This window comes from Octodon degus, unplaced genomic scaffold (assembly GCF_000260255.1).
Source record: "Octodon degus isolate 3935 unplaced genomic scaffold, OctDeg1.0 scaffold00144, whole genome shotgun sequence".
NCBI classification, from domain to species: Eukaryota; Metazoa; Chordata; class Mammalia; order Rodentia; family Octodontidae; genus Octodon; species Octodon degus.
The window spans coordinates 803,408-822,647 of record NW_004524720.1 but is presented as its reverse complement, the minus strand read 5'-3'; the positions used below and the strand labels follow the sequence as shown (position 1 = coordinate 822,647).

General features: G+C 35.2%; 1 protein-coding gene across 5 annotated transcripts in view; it reads left to right on the top strand.

Moving 5' to 3' along the window:
• The window catches only part of Mpp7 (membrane palmitoylated protein 7), a 256,221-nt gene extending 237,472 nt beyond the window's left edge, over positions 1-18,749 (top strand). For 4 of the 5 annotated variants that reach the window (XM_023701930.1, XM_004641864.3, XM_023701931.1 and 1 more), the window contains 4 exons: positions 7,562-7,655; positions 8,797-8,905; positions 10,190-10,333; positions 16,804-16,987. In XM_023701930.1, coding sequence (XP_023557698.1) covers positions 7,562-7,655; positions 8,797-8,905; positions 10,190-10,333; positions 16,804-16,983 — 527 coding nt within the window. In that variant the 3' untranslated portion in view covers positions 16,984-16,987. Of the gene's footprint in view, positions 1-7,561; positions 7,656-8,796; positions 8,906-10,189; positions 10,334-16,803 lie in introns of all 5 variants that reach the window. The other variant, XM_023701932.1, reaches the window with a different exon arrangement.
• Positions 18,750-19,240: the final 491 nt, after the last annotated feature.

Genomic DNA, 19,240 nt, shown 5'->3' with positions numbered 1-19,240 from the left:
CTCGGCTATTTAATCGGTGCTACAAAAACTAATTAAGCACAGATTGAATTATGAAAATTAATTTGCACAGCTTTTTAAAATTATTTTCTGTTTTTCCTTTCTCTATTTCATTTTCCTTTTTTCTGCTTTCTTTTAGATTTTCTAAACGTCTTTTTAAAATTATTTTATTTTATTTTTTATTAATTTTATTGAGAAACAGCAATGAGACAGTTTCAAAACCGATTAATAGGACAGTTTCAATAATTAATACATTGCATATTGTTATCTTCTTAGTGGTTATTCATAGTACAAGATGCAGACATGATATCCTGTCCAAATACTATTAGTACGAATCTTTCTTCTCATTGAGTTAAGAGAAAGTAGCTGAATATCTATCCAAACTATTTTGTATATACAGATAAAAAATGGTCCTTCTTTTGTATCCCCCTTTTTTGATTATTTTTGTCAGAGATGGATATCCCATTACCATTTAAATATTGTAGGTGCGTGAATTCAGCAAAATATTCCAATATAGTCCAGTAGTCCATAATAGTAGTGGGTTATCCGTAGGACTGGCAATGTCAGAAGTTGTTCACTTGAACCTTTCACAGCTCAGCATATTAATATGGCTTTACTTTTTATACCTCGTTTTTATACTTTTCTGCTGGATTGTTAAGACCAAGATAAACAAGACCTATATAACAAGAAATGCATCTTTTGTATCTGATAAGGTCAGATAAATCCCCTCAGGATTCACCCTGAAACCCTGTACCGCAATTTGCAGATCCTTTGTCAGTGTCAGCCATGTGGATGAGTCACGGCCATTGCTTGACCAATTTGCTCTTTGTGAAAGCCTGAGAGAATGTTTTCTCTCCATGTGAGTCTCCTTAGCACACTAAATGTCTTTTTAGTATTTTGTTGTAATCTACTTCTCAACTCTGGTTTATGTGTGTTTGCATTAATTTTTTCGTGGTTGCTCTATGGATTACAATATGCATATCAAATATATATTTAGAATCTTCTCAGAATTAATTTTGTCTCATTTCATATAAAATATAGAAATATGGCAAGCAAGGTTCTGACCTCTGCCTAAATCCTTTTTTGCAGTTATTGAATATATTTTTAGTTATTGAAAACTCTGTATACAATATGAATTTCACTCTAAAACAAATATTTTGATGAATTTAAGAGAAATAAAGCAGACTTTATATTTACTCAACTACTTATTCTTTCATTTCTAGAGATAAAAGTTTTTTATTTATCATTTCTCTTTACCCTAAAAAAGTCCCATGAATATTTCTTTTTAAAAAGTATTTTGGATCCAGGGAGATAGCTCAGTAGAATAAGCACTTGACTGGCAAGCACAAGGACCTGAGTTCAATCCCCGGTTCTGCAAAAAAAAAAAAAAAAAAGGTATTTTGTGTTTTTATTTTATTGTTTTAGTGCATTTTAGATGTGCAAAATTGGTTTATTTCCTTAACTATTTCTTTTAGAGCAATCTATTAGACAATTCGATTAGTTTTTCTTTATCCTTTTTTATTAGTTTCACCTTGCCTCTTGTTATGGTTTGTGCATAGGTGTCCCCCTAAAGCCTCATGCAGTCATGGGGCAGCTTCTGGAGTTTGTGCTTGATTATTGTGGGTGTGGATGCTGCACCTGCCCTGGGGCAGGGAGTTTGCCTTATAATGTAAGGAGGGAAGAGAAGCTAGTGGCTTGAGCTGCTGCTACCTCTCCCTGTGCTCTTGCTCTTTGCTGCCACCATGAAAGGTTGTTCTCTGCCTTGCACCATTCTGCCTTGGAGCCAGCTGAGTATGGACTGAAACCTTCAGTAACTGTGAGCTAAATAAACCTTTCCTTCCTTCATTTTGAGTGTTGGGTATTTGTCCCAGCAATGAGAGAAGAGTAATTAAGATACCGCTCTTCCTGAAAGATGTTTTGTTTAATATGTCTTTTCTTCAGTGTCTTAGGTAAATTAATATCTTGTTTTCATAATCTGTGACAAGAAATCTGTGATCATGTAAATCAGCCCTTATATGGACTGTATCTCTTCCAGTTGCTAAATTTTTTATGCATCATTTTTTATACATGTTCAACTTTTACTATTTGGTTATAATATATCTGGGCATGTTTTTTAAATGAACTTAACCTGTTGAGATTTTCTGTGCTTCTGAAATCTGTAAGTTTATTTCCTTTACCATATGTAGCAGTATGGAGATTATTAATTCTTTAGATACATTTTTTTCCTACCCAGTCCTTTATTTCCTCTTCCATGTTACACATATGGTAGCCATTTCAGTCTTTTCACCAAGGTCTCTGGAGTTTTATTTAAATTTTTATAACCTTTTTCCTCTTTGTTTTCCAGATTATATAATTGTTTTGCATTTGCATTTGTATTCTTTTGGTACAGGGTCTCACAGGCAGTTTGGACTTGTAGTGATCCTCCTGTCTCAGCCTCCTCAGTGCCAGTATGGCACTCCCAGAGTCTGGGGCTGACATGGCATGTGGTACTGGGGATTGAACTCGGGACATTGTGCTTACACTTTCTCCAAAACACAGATTATATAATTTTTTATTGATCTATTTTCAGCCATCTAATGATTTCTTTCTGTGAGATACTCTATTTTTTTCAGTTCTAAATTTTTCATTTTGTTTTTTACAATGTCTGATTTTCGGCTAAAAATTCATATTTTCACTTAACTCAGGCATCTTTTCCCTTACTTTATGAAGCACAGTTCTAATAATTGCTTTAGAGTCTGTGATAATTCTAACTTTGGATCACTCAGGGTTTCCACCTATTGTTTTTCTCCAAGAGAATTGGTTATATTTCCTTGGTTCTTTTATATTGAATACTTTTGGATTATGGTCCAGATATTACAAATGTAGTGTATTAATTGTAGGTCCTGTTATAATACTACAGAGAATGTTGATGTTTTTATTTTAGAAGGAAGTGAACCTGGTTATGCTTAGACCCTTAGCTCTATCTCATTTACCTTCTCCATGTTGCATTAGGTCTGTCCTGATTCAGGGATTAGTCTATATATGATTCATTTCTCAGTTTAGTTTCTCTATGTATTTTCTACATTGAATTGAGTGTGTATCATGCTCATGATTAAGGATTAAGCTGAGATTTGTGTATTTGGTCTCAATTCCCTTCTAATTTAGGGAGACATGATCTCCCTACACTGCCCGGGGTGGTGGGAAAGTTAAAGTCGTCTGCCTTAGCTTCCTGGGTCACTGGGACTTTAGGATTTTGGGTGCACTATTGCACCCAACTAATACTTGTATATTCTAATCTCAGTTCACTTCCGAGTTTAGAACTTAAATCTCTGCTGTGCTAGTTTGAATCTTAACTACTAATATAAGGGTGGGGATGGTTGTTCTTAGACTAATGTTGGTTCATACACAGGATTAAAGTGTTTCTTTTTCTGGGTTTCTCCCTCTTGGATTCCCATGACATATGTCAACACAGAGGAGTGTTTTTCATTCCTTGTTCTTTTATAAAAAGTCTGGGCTTCTATTGGAGTTTACCAGTATGTTGCATCCTCATGGTGCCTATAGTATGCTTTTTTATTCCTTATTTCTTGAATTTGAGGGTTTTTTGTTTGTTTGTTTGGTTGGTTTTTTTCTGGTGGAACCGGGACTGAACTCAGACCCTTGCGCTTGCCAGGGAAGCACTTATTCCACTGAGCCATCTCCCCAGCCCCGAATTTGAGTTTTTTCTTTCCTCTTTTTGATGAGATTGACTAGGGGTTTATCAATTTTATTTAATCTTTCAAAGAACCAGCTCCTTGACTCATTAATTCTTTGTACTGTTTTCTTAGTCTCAATTGCTTTAATTTCTGCTCTAATCTTTACAATTTCCTGCCTTCTTTGGGCTTTGGGCTTGGTTTGCTCTTCTTTTTATAGAAGCTTGAGGTGTGGCATTAGGACACTTAATTGTTCTTGTTCCATTTTCCTATGTAAGTTCAGCACTATATATTTCTCTCTGAGAACTGCTTTCATTGCATCCCACAAATTCCAGTAAGTTGTGTTTGAGTTTTTGTTGGCTTGAAAGTATTGTTTAATTTCATCTGTGACCCATTGGTTTCTGAAGAGGTTGTTATTTAATTTCCATGTGGTTTTGCAATTTGTTTTGTTGTTAATTTCCAGTTTTGTTGCACTGTGGTCAGCAAATATGCATGGGATAATTTCTGTTTTCTTGCATTTAAGCATGATCTATGGACTAATATGTGGTCTATTTTAGAGACTATCCCATGTGCAGCTGAAAGGAATGTACATTCAGATGTTGTTGGGTGGAGCAAATGTCCACCAAGTCCATTTGTTCAAAGGTTTTGTTCAGTTCTACTATCTCTTTGATAATTTTTTCCTGCTTGACTTATCTTTCTAAGCTAAGGTCCCCTGTTAATATTGTGTCATTGATTATTAGATTTTTCATATCCTTTAAAATTTATCTTATATAGTTGGGTGCTCCCATATTTGGTGCATACATATTTATGACTGTTATTTTTTCCTCTTGAAATTTTCCCCTAACCAGTGTGCAGTGACCTTCTTTTTCTCATTAATCATTCTTGGTTTGAAGTTTAGATTGTCTACAAGCAGAATAGCTACCTCTGCTTTTTTCTGAGCTCCTGGAGCATGTAATATTGTTTTTTATCCTTTGACTTTCAGCGTATGAATTTCTTTTTGAATTAAATGTGTTTCTTGTAAATAGCGTATTGTTGGATTTTGTTTCTTGATACTCTCTGCCAATCCATTTCTTTTAATTGGTGAATTGAGTCCATTTACATGGTTATAATTGATATGTATTGGTTTGTTTGTCATGTTCTTTTCCTATTGGTGGTTCCCTACTTTTACTGTGTTTAATTGTTTTCCCTGTGTGGTGGGTTCTTTCTCTTGTTATTCTTGGAGTTGTGGTCATTTTTTTTTTTTTTTTTTTTTTGTGGAACCGGGGATTGAACTCAGGGCCTTACGCTTGCCAGGGAAGCGCTTATTCCACCGAGCCATCTCCCCGGCCTGGAGTTGTGGTCATTTTGATTCCTTTCTAGAATGTCTTCTAGTACTCTGTGTTGGGTTAGTTTGGTCATCATGAATTGCTTTACTTGTCATGAAAGTACTTTACTTCTCTATTAAATTTGAAAGAGAGTTTTGCAGGGTTTATCAGTCTAGGTTGCAGTTTGTTTTCTTGTAGGACTTGAAATACTTCACTCCATGTACTTCTTGATGATTTATGTTGAAAAATCTGCTGTTATTCTGTTGGTTTTTCCTTTAAATGTGATCTCTTTCTCTTCTCTCGTGGCTTTTAGTATGTTGTTCTTGTGCTGAATTTCCAGGATCTTCATTATTATATATCTGGGTGTAGATTTGAGTTGATATTATTTGGAGTTCTATATTCCTTAGTTGTCTGAATATTAGATTGTTTCCCCATATTTGGGAAGTTTTCTGCTATTACATCTGCCCATATTCTTTTTATGTTGTTTGTGTTGGCTCTTTCTTTCTCATTGATACCTATTAGTCTTCTATTGTTCATCTTTGCATCATCTTGCAGCTGTTGAATTATTATTTCCTGGATCCTTGTTTTTAAGAGATTTTTCTTTTCCTGATCACTAGCTGCAACTATGTCTTCAAGGTCTGAAAGTCTAGCTTCACTTTTTTTTTTTTTTTTTTTTTTTTTTTTTTTTGTGGAATCAGGTATTGAACTCAGGCCCTGTGCTTGCCAGGCAAGCGCTTATTCTACTGAGCTATCTCCCCGGCCCTGCTCTATCTTCACTTTCATTCAAACAGCTTTGACAACTTTTAATGGAAGTTTTAATTTTCTGTATATGTCTTTGAAGCTGCTTTATGCATTCTTCCTATATTATGCATTTTTTCCTATATTTCTTATTCAAGTTTCCATCATTTTTCTGTTCTCTGTTTTTTTTATCACTGTCTTCTTTATACATGCTTAGTAATTCTTTCAGTGTAGTTATCATTTCTTTTTTACCTAGGATATTATTTCTGATCTTATTTCCTATATACCCTTCTGCAGTTGTTTCTTTAGTTCAGTTGCTATTATTTCAGAGATTTCGGATGTGCCTATTTCTTCTATGTCAGTGTCTCCTAGATTTATTCTGGGTGGGCTTGGGTTCTGAGATTGCATTTGGTTCCTTCATGTTGTCATGGTCTATTTCAGAGAGAGCTCTTTATTTTGATTTCCATGAACTTTGATTATAGGTAGCTGTATCACTGCAATCAGAGCCTCTTTGTAATGAATCTTTTCTTTAGGTATCTTTTTGTGTCAGAGATTCTTGTTTGTTGTGTCCCAAGATTTTGCTGTCTTTATTGAGAGTGGGATATTGGTTTCCATTTGGCACTGTCCTCTGTTCTTTAGTATAGGGCTTTGGTGAGTTTTTATCTAAGTACCTCCCAATATTATTATTACCCAAGGAAGACTATGTGGTTAAAGCAGATGTGGTATTTTAGTTACAGCAGTACAATTAGCAGTATAACAGAAAGTGAAATTTAGAAATTGACAAACTTTGATAACTAATGGTTTGTATTTTAGACCATAGGAGCAAACATTATAGCTGTACAGCAAAGCAGATCATAAACTGAGAATTTGTATGCAAACTGGTTCCTCTGAGTTCTGTCTGGGCTCCTCCCCTTCCCATACCTGGAGTCTTGCAGGTGCGCTAGTTCCCCCACACTGCCTGCTGCCTTCATGCCGTGAGGAGATCCTGTAGGTCTGGGCCTGAGACTGGGCCCTACTGGGCCTAAAAGTTTGCCTTAGCTCACCAGGTCTAGCCACAGGTCTTAGCCTCTCCTCTGAGAACTGTGCCACCAAATTCTGCCCTCTGTGCCAAATTCCACCTGCCAGGCTGAACTCTACCTGTAGGGCCAAGTTGGTCTGCAGAACTGGACCCCGCCTGCTGGGCTGCACCTCAGTTCCTCTGCACCACTGAATAAAAAGAAAAATGTTAATTTTAAAGATCCATTTTACTCTCTTGGTTTCATTGTTATTGGTGTTGTCAAATAATCCTGTATTTGTCACCTCATTCAATAACAAACAGTGAAGCAAAACTACTGATAGTATGGAAATCATTATATTCTAATATGCTGTTTATAATTACATAAAGTTAAAATACATTTAATGACTTCGTTCATTTCAGAGAACTAAACTTTGAAGGCAGATTACCATGCACAATATGAGGGAGACAGCAAAATAATTTCAGCCTACCTTGTAACCTAGTGGACAATAGACTTGCTGCTGAGAATAAAGATCAGTAAATAAAATAATAATCATGTATACAAAAGAAAACAATTTTCCCTTAAGGGTTCACAATGCCACTTATATTTAATTATATTAAAAAGACTTCAAACAAAATACAGTTGAATTTAACTTCCAATTAATCTAACTTCCAATTTTAACAATAGTGGAAAACCTATATTTATGACACTTTAACATATTTTATTAGCTAATTTGCCTTTTCACGTTTTTAAATCCATATAAGGAAATAGCTTCAAATATACTTTGACTTTTTTAAATAATATTTTCGTTAAAGTGGCTAATGTGGTTTTCCTAATTTTCTTTTTTATTAAATCACAGATACTACAAGAGCAAGAAGAAGCCAGGAGAGTGATGGTGTTGAATATATTTTTATTTCCAAGCACTTGTTTGAGACAGATGTACAAAATAACAAGTATGTAGTGGATATTTTGTAGAAATTTCATGTGGCTATTGTTTTCTAAGTATGTGACTGTACATTTGGTTTTAGATAACTTGGGGTTCTTTTCCCTTTAAATTGTGTTTTAATTGTCATATTTGAAACTTACAAAAGTGATAATTCAATAATTGTCACCAGTCTTTGCCTTGATTTTTAAATAAGTTGCAAGTTGTTGCATTTCTGTTAGATGATGTGCTCACAGTGGTGGTGAAGCTAAGGTGTGCGTGCAGACTGCCATCACCGGAAGCTGCAACAGGTTCAGCATCCCCTATTTAGGAGATTTTTTGCATCCTGTGCTTTGCTAGTAGCTTTGTGACATCTCTCCTCCCTACTAATTTACCCTTAATGTTCAAGTTGGGTAGAATTTTACTTTAAACATTAGTGGGCAACTGTGTACTCTATTGCTAGATCCTTTACACATAGACACACACACACACACACACACACACACACACACACACACACGCATACACACACTCACACAACCCTTATTTTCACCTTGCCACTTCAAAAATTGGATGAAATTCTTATCCTGTATGTATTACCTTCTCTAGCTAGCTCTAAATTTTCCTTCCAGTTTTCCATATGCTCAAGCATGAGTATTTCAGGGTATCAGAAGCAATGTATGTTTTAATGCAGGATTGTGAAATTTTATTGAAACATTGAAATGCTTTCTTTGCATTTGGTGCAATGATGGTGTTTTTATAGCACATAATCGGCTGTGCTGGTTCCGTCAGCCACCACCCAGCTCCCGCATTCTGAAGCCGAGTGCGGCTGCTCTGTAGTGCGTAGTGAAGTTTCAGTAGTTTCTATTGTTTGCCTTATCCATCCTTTTATTGTATTGCATTACTTCTGAGAAAGGGGGTGATGGAAAATGTTAGAGTTCCACTGGGCTACTTTTTCTTTTGCTTAAGTGTAATATAAACAGGTATTACTGATTTGAACATGTAGGATAGAATTTTTAAAAATTGACATGCTGAAGTATGTGTCCTATTTATTTTATTAAACATGGTAAAAATTTACATGTTCGGCACAAATATCTTTACCTAAGAGTTATATCCTGACACCTATTTTTTTAATTCCAAAGTAATTCTGGTACATCTCTAATTTTCTACAGGTTCATCGAATATGGTGAATATAAAAACAACTACTATGGCACAAGTATAGATTCAGTTCGATCTGTCCTAGCTAAAAACAAAGTTTGCTTGTTAGATGTTCAGCCTCATGTAAGTAAATGGCAAAAGTAATCTTGTGACCCATGTAATCCACTGCACTCCCGCTGAACATTTCAGTTGGAGGTAGAGCAATGTAAAGTCTGTTCATATCAGTGAATTTGAGACATCTTTGGTGGGAAAAGAAGCCCATATTATTAGAAAAGAGGAGTAGAAAAATCCCCAAGAACCATATAACTCTTGTTTTTATTCAGTTTAGTAATTCTTAGGTATTTCTATATATTTCATAATCTTACAAAATACCTTATTATGTACATAATATATTTTGTTATGTATTATACATTCTTTTTATATGTGTAGTATATTATATGTTACATATTAAGTGTTTACCATTTTCACAATGGACATTTTGATTGTCACTCATGTTCTCTGATTTTGGCCCCAAATATATCCTAGAAGTAGAGAACCTCATAGGAATGGCATGGACTTGATGAGAGCACTATGATGGCTGTGGGGGGGGGGAGGCGGTCATTGTCCATCGCCCTGGGACCTCCAACGAACATCCTGGACTCAGGGTGCCTTATCACACCAGCAGCTGTCCACATGCTAACCACCACACAGCATCTTCCTGGCCTTTCAAGAGGACAGGTTCTTCCTCCTCTGATAGTGTTAGCTTGGATTGCACAAATTCCAGAAGACGTCAGAAAGATCTGTAGAGGCCCCTTGCTCCTCTCAGGAGGGTGACTCTGGAGCCAGCAATGAATGGCATGTCCCTGCTGAGCGCCAGTGCTCTGCGTGGTTCTCACCTGTCTCATCTCTCAGCTGTTCCCCTTCAGTAGTCACCTTGACCATGAATGCATCCCCAGAGGCAGAGTGTGAATAACAGAAGACACTTGCAGGGCAGACAGAGAGCAGGGCTCTCCATTTAGGGACCTCTGAGGAGCAGGAGGAAGGACCTGGCTTGGCACAAAGCAGAGGCCTATGGGATGATTAGAAAAGAGGAGTAGAAAAATCCCCAAGAACCATATAACCATATGAAGTAAAGCAGGAGGTTCTTTACTCCATCATATTCTGTTGGTATTTGATCTAAAAATGAGTTTCATGGTATTTGCATTGAGTTGTTTTCAGTATTACTTATAGTGTTTTTCAAATCATTTTAAAATGTAAGTTATATTCTGTAACTTCTTTTTAAGGATATTGTTGCCTTACTTGTCAAAAATTGATTGAACAATAATATATCAAAAGATTCACTAACCTTAATGAATTTTTTCCTCAGAAAAAAATTTAATAATTTATTGGGTAATGAAAAGTGAGGAAAATTCTTTTTTTTCCTTATAGACTGTGAAGCATTTAAGGACACTTGAATTTAAACCCTATGTGATATTTATAAAGCCTCCATCAATAGAGCGTTTGAGAGAGACAAGAAAAAATGCAAAGATTATTTCAAGCAGAGATGACCAGGGTGCTGCAAAACCTTTTACAGTGAGTATGAGGATACTTAGTGATAATGCAAAAAGCATTGTGTCAAGGCATATATGCAAGTGGCAACACTACTAAAGGCGAACTTGTGGCCCAAAAACCCATACAAGGCACAGTTGCATTCAAAGACGTATTTTTTTTTATAATTAACTAAAACTTGCATGAGGCTAAAGAATCTGTACTAATTTACATTGTAAGTTTGTATAATCTTTATATGATTTATGCTGACTATACTATGTACTTGCTTCTGTAGTCTACTCTTTGTCCAGGGTGGGTACCTGTAGTTTGATCAACTGCGTTATAATTCCCTTTTGTGCTTCTGAATGAATCATCATAGTAAGCTGACTCAAACTGTTTTTATACTATTTCTCTAGACCAGACATTTATATAAAAGGTAGGATAAATTTTGTGCAGATTCCCCTGATTTTTAAAGCTAAAACTGCCTGGATCAATTATTGTTAATCATTAATAGTCTAAATGAAAACTAAGAATGTGCTTTGTCTCCTGGAATCAGCAATCATATGTAACACAGTAAAAAGAAAAAGCGCCATGTTGGTATTTCTAATCAATGTTAAGTGAGTCTGGCTACTGCAAGTTAACACCCAACTGCTGGTAAGGTCTCTCTTGGCTTTTGTTTCCAGTCTGCTCAAGATGATACACTCTACCTTTGACCAAAACGTCATATCATAGTGATATATGTGCACCTATGTTTATAGCAGCACAATTTGTGATTGCCAAACCCTGGACACAACCCAGATGCCTGTCACCTGAGGAATGGATGAAAAAGACATGGTATTTTTATACAATAGAGTATTCCTTAGCTATAAAGAATGATAAACTAGAAGCTTTTATATTTAAGTGGATACCACTTGAAGATATACTCATAAGTGAAATAAACCAGACCCACATGTGTAAATATTGTATAGTCTCCCTAGCGTAAGAACTCAAAAAAAGATATAAAAATAGAAAAGTATAACACAATTAAAAGGAAAGTGAGAACTTAAGGATTAAACAACAAAGAGAGGGCAAGGAGAAAATCTAGGAAACATGACAGGGGCAAAGCCATACATTTATATTTACAAGATGGGCAAGGCAATGATCCTAAGAATCTCTACCAGGTTTTTGAAACTAGCAGTTAATTGGTAGGATTTTCACCCTGACTAACTGAATTTGCTGAAACCTGTGAACTAAGCAACTGCACTGAAGATAGCAATGTGTAATAGTAGGGTCATGCTTGGAATGCCTGTCATTCTGGTCTTTTAAATACATACTGCTTGTCATGTTATACCAATTACTACTATACTATCTCTCAAGTAAATGTCTGTTTTTTAAAAAAGGGTAATAAATAGGGGCTGAGGATATAGCTCAGCAGCTGAAGCAGCTTCCTGGCAAGCACAAGGTCCTGAGTTTGATCTCTGGTACCTTAAAAAACACAACAAAACAAACAAACAAAAAAACCCTCTTAAAAAAAAGGGTAATAAATGAAAACGAGAGACAAGGAAAAAAATGTCATAGAACTGTCCTGCTACAATGCTGTATATGGTTAGATTTCTAAATTTGTATGTAAAATATGTAATTGTTTATTCCTATTTTAAAAACATTTTTTATTTTATTTATTTTTTTTTCTTCACATTCTGTAGGGATTCAAAGTTTAACATCAATACTTGATGGAAAATACTTGTTCCACGTTATGTCTAGGATGTTTGATAGTCAGACAAATAGATTAAACTCAATTGCTTATATTTTGGAGTAATAATATCATTAAGCTTCTCTTCTGGAGGGTTAACAACCTAAGTTTGCAGACCAAAAATTAGAGAAAAAGAAGGGCTGCAAGGACAGCCAACATTTTGTCCCTAACCTTTCAAGATCAGTGAGGACTCAGGACCCAGGAGAACCTGTACTGTAACATCCTGTAATTCAGTTGTGTCCCAAATTTTCTGATCAAGGAAATTATGGGACCACAAAGGAAAGTGATCAATGGTGTAGAGTGTGCCTAAGGAGAGTCACATGGAGAGAAAATTTTCTCTCAGGCTTTCACAGAGAGAAAATTGGCCAAGCAATGGCTGTGACTCATCCACATGGCTGACATTGACAAAGGTTCTACAATCTGAGGTACAGGATCTCAGGATAAATCCTGAGAGGATTTCCCTGACCTTATCAGACCCAAAAGATACAACTCTTGTTGCATAGGTCCTGCTTTACCTTGGTCTTAACCATCCAGCAGAAAAGTATAAAAATGAAATATAAAAAGTAAAGCCATATTAATATGCTGAGCTGTAAAGGCTCAAGTCAACAACTTCTGACATTGCCAGTCCTACAGAAGACCCACTACTGTTATGGACTACTGGACTATATTGGAATATTTTGCTGAATTCACACACCTACAATATTTAAATGACAATGGAATACCCATCTCTGACAAAACTGAACCAAAAAAGGGGATACAAATGAAGGACCATTTTGGTTCTGTATATACAATATATTTAGGATAGATATACAGCTACTTTCTCTTAATTCAATGAGAAGAAAGATTGGTACTAATAGTATTTGGACAGGATATCATGTCTGCATCTTGTACTAAGAATTACTACTATGAAGACAACAATATGCAATGTATTAATTATTGTAACTATCCTACTAATCGGTTTTGAAACTGTCTTATTGCTATTTGTTTCTCAATAAAATTAATTTTATAAAAGATAATAAGCAAACAAAGGTGAAGAACTTTGTCCTCTTGTTAATTATCTTATGTTTAACTTCAGTCAGTATTAATCTATGAACTGCATTGTAGTTGTAAAATAGTGGAGATCATGTTTTTCATTCTCAGTATTTGGTCTTTTTTCAAAATGCTGACGACATATGTTTGTGCTGAGTAGATACTGTCATGTGATATTAGTCTGAAAGCTCGATTATTGCTAAAATTTTTTCTGTTACAAAATCATGTGACACTGAAATATAGACTCAAATTATCTGTATGTTTTAATGTGAAGAGTTATATTATTTATGGTTTTAAAGGCCTATAAATTAAAATTATCTTAAGATTTTACTCTTTCTTTTTTTCCCATAATTTTATTGATAAACAAATAGCAATGAGACAGTTTCAAATCAAATTGGTAAGACAGTTTCAATAATGAACACATTGCATACATTCCTCCCAGTGGTTAATTGCTGTACAAGATGCGGACATGATAGCCTATCTACAAACACTATTAGAACAAATCACTCTATAAGATTTTACTCTTTCACATGTGTGTATATACTTACAAAATGTTGATTTTGATAGCTAAAATATCTCCTAGTGTCAAAATGTGGCCAAGAAGGGCTTCTCAAACCCCTCTAGTGAGCCAGAGTTGGAACATACTGTCCTTTGATAATATATCCAAGTCTGAAAGAATGGTTTGTGTTATAAATGCTTTCCTATGAGTATGCACAAACAATGCCACCTGGCAAAGCACCAGATTAAATCTTCCCTTCTTGGACAGGATATCATGTCTGCATCTTGTACTAAGAATTACTACTATGAAGGCAACAATATGCAATGTATTAATTATTATAACTATCCTACTAATCAGTTTTGAAACTGTCTTATTGCTATTTGTTTCTCAATAAAATTAATTTTATAAAAGATAATAAGCAAACAAAGGTGAAGAAGCTATTTTAATAACATGTTCATGTAATAGTTAGTGGCTAACTGCTTACTTGTTCGTTTGTTTTGTTAGGTTGCCTTTATTTCATTTGGGTTTTTTTTGTTTGTTTGTTTCTTCTTTCTTAAATTATCTTTAGGTTTATTGTACCATTTAGATATAATGATCACATTCATCATGGGGAGTTTGATTTATCTTTTTTCCCCCATTCCCCTTGCTTCCCCTCCTTCAACCCCACTTCCCCTACTTATTTACAAAGCTTTGTTCCCATTTTATCCTTTTCATGTTTTTTTTTATTTTTATCCTTTTTTATCATTTTTATCCTTCTCATTTTTTAGCCTCATTTTTTCATTTTTATTCTTCTGATTTTTTTACCCCTGCCTCTACCCTAGTTCATCTTTTGAAAAATTCCTTCCTATTTTACAATTCAGTTTCTCACACCACTGAGACAATATATATTGACGTTTTTCCAATTTATTTCATTTGAATGTGGTCTCAGGATGCATCCATTTAGCTAGAAATGTCTCTAATTTACCCTTCTTTATGGTTGAGTAATACTCCATTGTATAAAAATACCACATCTTTTTTATCCATTCCTTGGTTGATGCGCATTTGGATTGTTTCCAAGATTTAGCTGTTACTAATTGTGCTACTATAAATGTCAGTGTGCATATATTGCTGTAGTATGATGGTTTTAATTCTTTCAGGAAGATACCAAGAGGGGCAATAGCTGGGTGAAATGGGACCTCTAGCTCTAGTTTTCTGAGGAATTGCCACACTGATATTTTCCACAGTGGTTGTACCAACTTAAACTTCTACCCTGCAGCATTTGTTATTGGTCAAGTTTCTTAATAACAGCCATTCTTTCTGGAGTAAGGTGGAATCTCAGCATTGTTTTAATTTGTATCTCTCGAATGACCAGTGATGCTGAACATCTTCTCATATATTTATTTGCTGTTTGTATTTCTTCATGTGAGAAGTACTCATTTCAGATGTGCATATTTGGATTGGTTCTTTTACGTTTGGGGGTGTGATTTCTTTTTAGATCTTTATATGTTCTCAGTAGTAATCCTATGTCTAAGGAACAGCTGGCAAAATTTTTTTCCTACTCTTGGGTGTCTTTTCACTGTATTAGTGACTTCCTTTGCTGTGCAAAAGCTTTTTAATAAGATGAGATCCTCGTTGTTGATTCTATATAGTATTTCCCATGTAGTCAGGATTTTTGTTCTTGAAGTTTCTGCCTACCCCTGTACCTTCAAGAGTTGTACCTGTTTTCTCTTCTAGCAGCAGATTTAGTGTGTCTGTTTTAATATTTAGATCTTTGATCTTTTTTTACTTTAATTTAGTGCATGGTGATGAACATGGGTCAAGGTTGTTTTTGGCCTGTGAAGAGCCAGTTTTTCCTGCACTGTTTATTAAAGAGGCCGTCTTTCTTCCAGTGAACATGTTTGGCCCTTTTGTGAAAGATGAGGTAGCTCAGTGTGTAAGGACTTGTTTCTACATCTTCTAATCTCCATTGACCCTCAGGTTTTGTTTTTGTTTTTGTCAGTACCATGCTTTTTCAAAAAAATGTATTTAGTACCGGGTCTACTCTACAGGTTGGACTTGTAGCGATCCTTTTGTTTTTAGCCTCCCAAGCACTGGGATTATAGGCATGTGCCACCACACCCAGTCTACCATGCTGTTTTTATTCACAGTAGCTCTGTAGTATAATTTCAGGTCTGGTATTGTGATACTCCTTGCCTTTCCTTTGTTGGCCAGGATTGCGTTTGTTATTATAGGTTTCTCATGGTTCCAAATCAATTTTAGGAGTGTTTTCTCTATTTCTGTAAAGCATGCTAATGGTATTTTGTTCAGGATTACATTAAATCTGTATAGCAGTTTTGGAAGTGTGGCCATTTTCATATGTTAGGTCTTCCTATGCAAATCAATAAATGTAAAACACCATATCAACAGAGTCAAAGATGTTTTAAAGATTACATAATCATCTCAATAGACATGGAAAAATCATTTGACAAAGTTGAATACACATTCATGATAAAATAAATCCCTGCAGAAAACTGGAATGGGAGTCTTTAATAGTCAATCTGATAAATGCCATTAAGGACAAACCAACAGCCAACATTATACTAAATGGCCCAAAACTGAAAGCTTTCACTCTAAAATCAGGAACAAGACAAGGATATCCACTATCACCACTCCTATTCCATATAGTCCTGGAGACATTAGCCAGAGCAATGAGACAAGAGAGAGAAATAAAAGGCATAAGGATAGCAAAGGAAGAAATTAAATTACCATTATCTCCAGATAACATGGTGCTCTACATAGAAAATCCCCAAAATCTCCACCAAAAGACTTCTATATTTAATAACCGAATTCGTAGCATAGCTACAAAGTCATCACTCAAAAATCAATAGCATTCCTGTACACAAATAACAAAATCACTGAGAGAGAAATTAAGGACATACCCTCTTTCACAATAGTGTGGTAAAAAATGAAATACCTAGGAATCAATTTAAAGGAGAAAGTAAAAGATCTCTACTCTGAAATCTGTAATACTCTGGAAAAAGAGATGGAAGTGGATAACTGTCCCATTCAGGCAAGAGTTTTGACTCTCCCCAAACATTTAGTTACAAGCAAATTAGGCTTGTAGGCTTAGCAGTTAGGGCTTCTGAAGGATAGGGCTTTATAAAGGTCACTAATTTCTGCTGAGGTGGAAGACTGAACACAAGATAGTATGAGGTAAACCTGTTGAGGAGTGCTTGCACTGATGTGAAGAGATCTAATTGCCTGGTTAACCAAGTTTTTCATCCTATTTTCTTTTTGTAGGAAGAAGATTTTCAAGAAATGATTAAATCTGCACAGATAATGGAAAATCAGTATGGCCATCTTTTTGACAAAATTATAATAAATGATGATCTCACCATGGCATTTAATGAGCTAAAAACAACTTTTGACAAATTAGAGACTGAAACCCATTGGATACCAGTGAGCTGGTTACACTCGTAACTAAGAGGAATTCTCAGGATAGTCTTTTTTATAGAGAGCATAATTAAATCATTTGCCATTTCAGTAGTAGGACTTTTTTTAAAAAATCTGTATCACTGTCATAGATGTACAGTCTTGGTCAGAATTGGATGGCAGTTCTGTTCGTATCTTTTTACAGTCTTATTTGAAACACAATGTGTGACTGTAAGTTCTAAAAATCAAAATTTGCACATACTGTATTCTAAAAAAAATTGCAGTTGTCTTTAATATATTTCTATGTTGTGAAGTTTAATCTGTAAGATGTAGCTAGTGATGTCTGAGGTCCACACTTTTGGCCTCCGCTGTGGCTGCGCCGTGTAGTTTGCACGGTGGCCCCTGAAGCTGTGAGTGCAGCACCACGGGCAGTGCCTGGCAGATGTGTGAGTCACTGCTGTTTCCAGAAGGGTCATCACAGATCTCACCTGCCCAGCTTTAAGATGGAGTCCTTTTACTATTCAAAAAATGCAGCTGTTTTCTTACCTCTACAAAATATGTTCACAGTGTGTGCATTTAGAAATTTTTCAAATGAGAGCCTTTTGAGTGAATAGCCTTCATATTATAATATTATAGCTTGAAAAATCCCAATGAGCACACATCCAACACTGAACACATATTTAATGAGGGAAGACAGACCCTTTGTTTTTTATGAAGATCTCACTGAGTTACCCAAGCTAGCCTCAAACTGAGATCCTCCTGCCCCAACTTCCCAAGTTGATAGGTGTTTAGCACTGCACCCGTCTTGGAAAACAGACCTTTAAAAAAGTTGTTGTGACTGTAACTAAAAACCTTTCCTTGTGATGTGAGTTCTGTGGTATCTTAGGACAGGAAATGTTTACAAAGGACATTTCTATGTAAGTCCTCAGAAGACACTTCTGTATTTGCTAAAAGCGTTTGGTTTGTAAACTACTGTTAGTTTATCCCAATAAATTATAACAATGTGATTCCTACCCTAAGATATGTAAAACATTTTATGTGTATTAATGATACAGTTAAAGAAAACTTGATCATTTTAAAAAAATCATTGCAGTTGGTTACCATACATTTAAATTATGCTAGTATGTATTTTAGAAAACTTTTTAGGTAGCATTAATATCTTTGTCAACGAAGTCTTTCTTAACTTTAGTCAGATACCATCCCAAACTCACCATTATAGAGAAGTTCCAGAAGGACACTTATATTGTAAATATTTAGAGAGTATTACCCATTTTTCTTGAATACTGCTGGTCTTGAACAAAGTGAACTATACAATGCAACATACTACAGATGTACACAATTCTTACCTGGAATTCCTACATTCTACCATTCTTGCATGCAATTAGATCCTGCTCATCAAAAATTATTGCATGAGTGACTTTCAAAGAAAAAATTATTTTTGTTGCTTTGTAAAGAGTTTAGATGTCATGTTTAAAGAATATGGAATGTAGTGAAATTTTATATATTTATGAAGTATTTGAAAGGCATATTTTTAATTATCAAATGAGGCTATTCATAAAATAAATTAAATATATATAAAGATGGCCTTATTAAAATAGTTTTATAAATTATGGTCAACATTCCATGTAAATATTTGACCTTCACATGAACAGACAGATCCCCAAGTGTTATATGTGCACTGAACATTGGCTAGCATTCTCTAGTAGATTCCTTCAGGCATCTTAATTATGCATAGGAATAAAAGTGAAAACTATGCTGGGGCCCTGATGCACTGATCAAACTAGATTTTACCTAACAACAGAATCCAAGTGAGTTCTAAGCCACTCAGTTTGGAAACAAAAAAAGTAGGGAGAAGGTTACTGAGTCTCATACTGAATGTCTGTATTTGAAGCTGTTTGGTTGAGTTAAGAGAAGTGCAAGTCATACGTTTGGGTTTGGGTAGAATATTCCATTCCTTAAACATTGACTGAAGTTCCCAATCAAGTAAGAGTCCCTTGTGCAAAGAATGATGGGAAATGCATAACTATATAGGCAATGCTCTGGGCAATTTGGACATTTTTTACTATCAAATATTTATATCGATCTTTTTTTCTTCCTTTGCAGATAACTGCCTCAGTTCTTTGCTCATAGGTAGTGATAATGTAGAGTGGTGGAACCTGGGTCTTTTTAGTTGGTGATGGTGATAGTAGGTGTGTTATAAAAATGCAGTCATCCAGACTTCCTTCTCTCTTAAAATCAATACTGAACAATATTTTTAAAATAATGAAAGGAATTTTGAGAAATTGAGTGGTTGCATAGCCTTTAC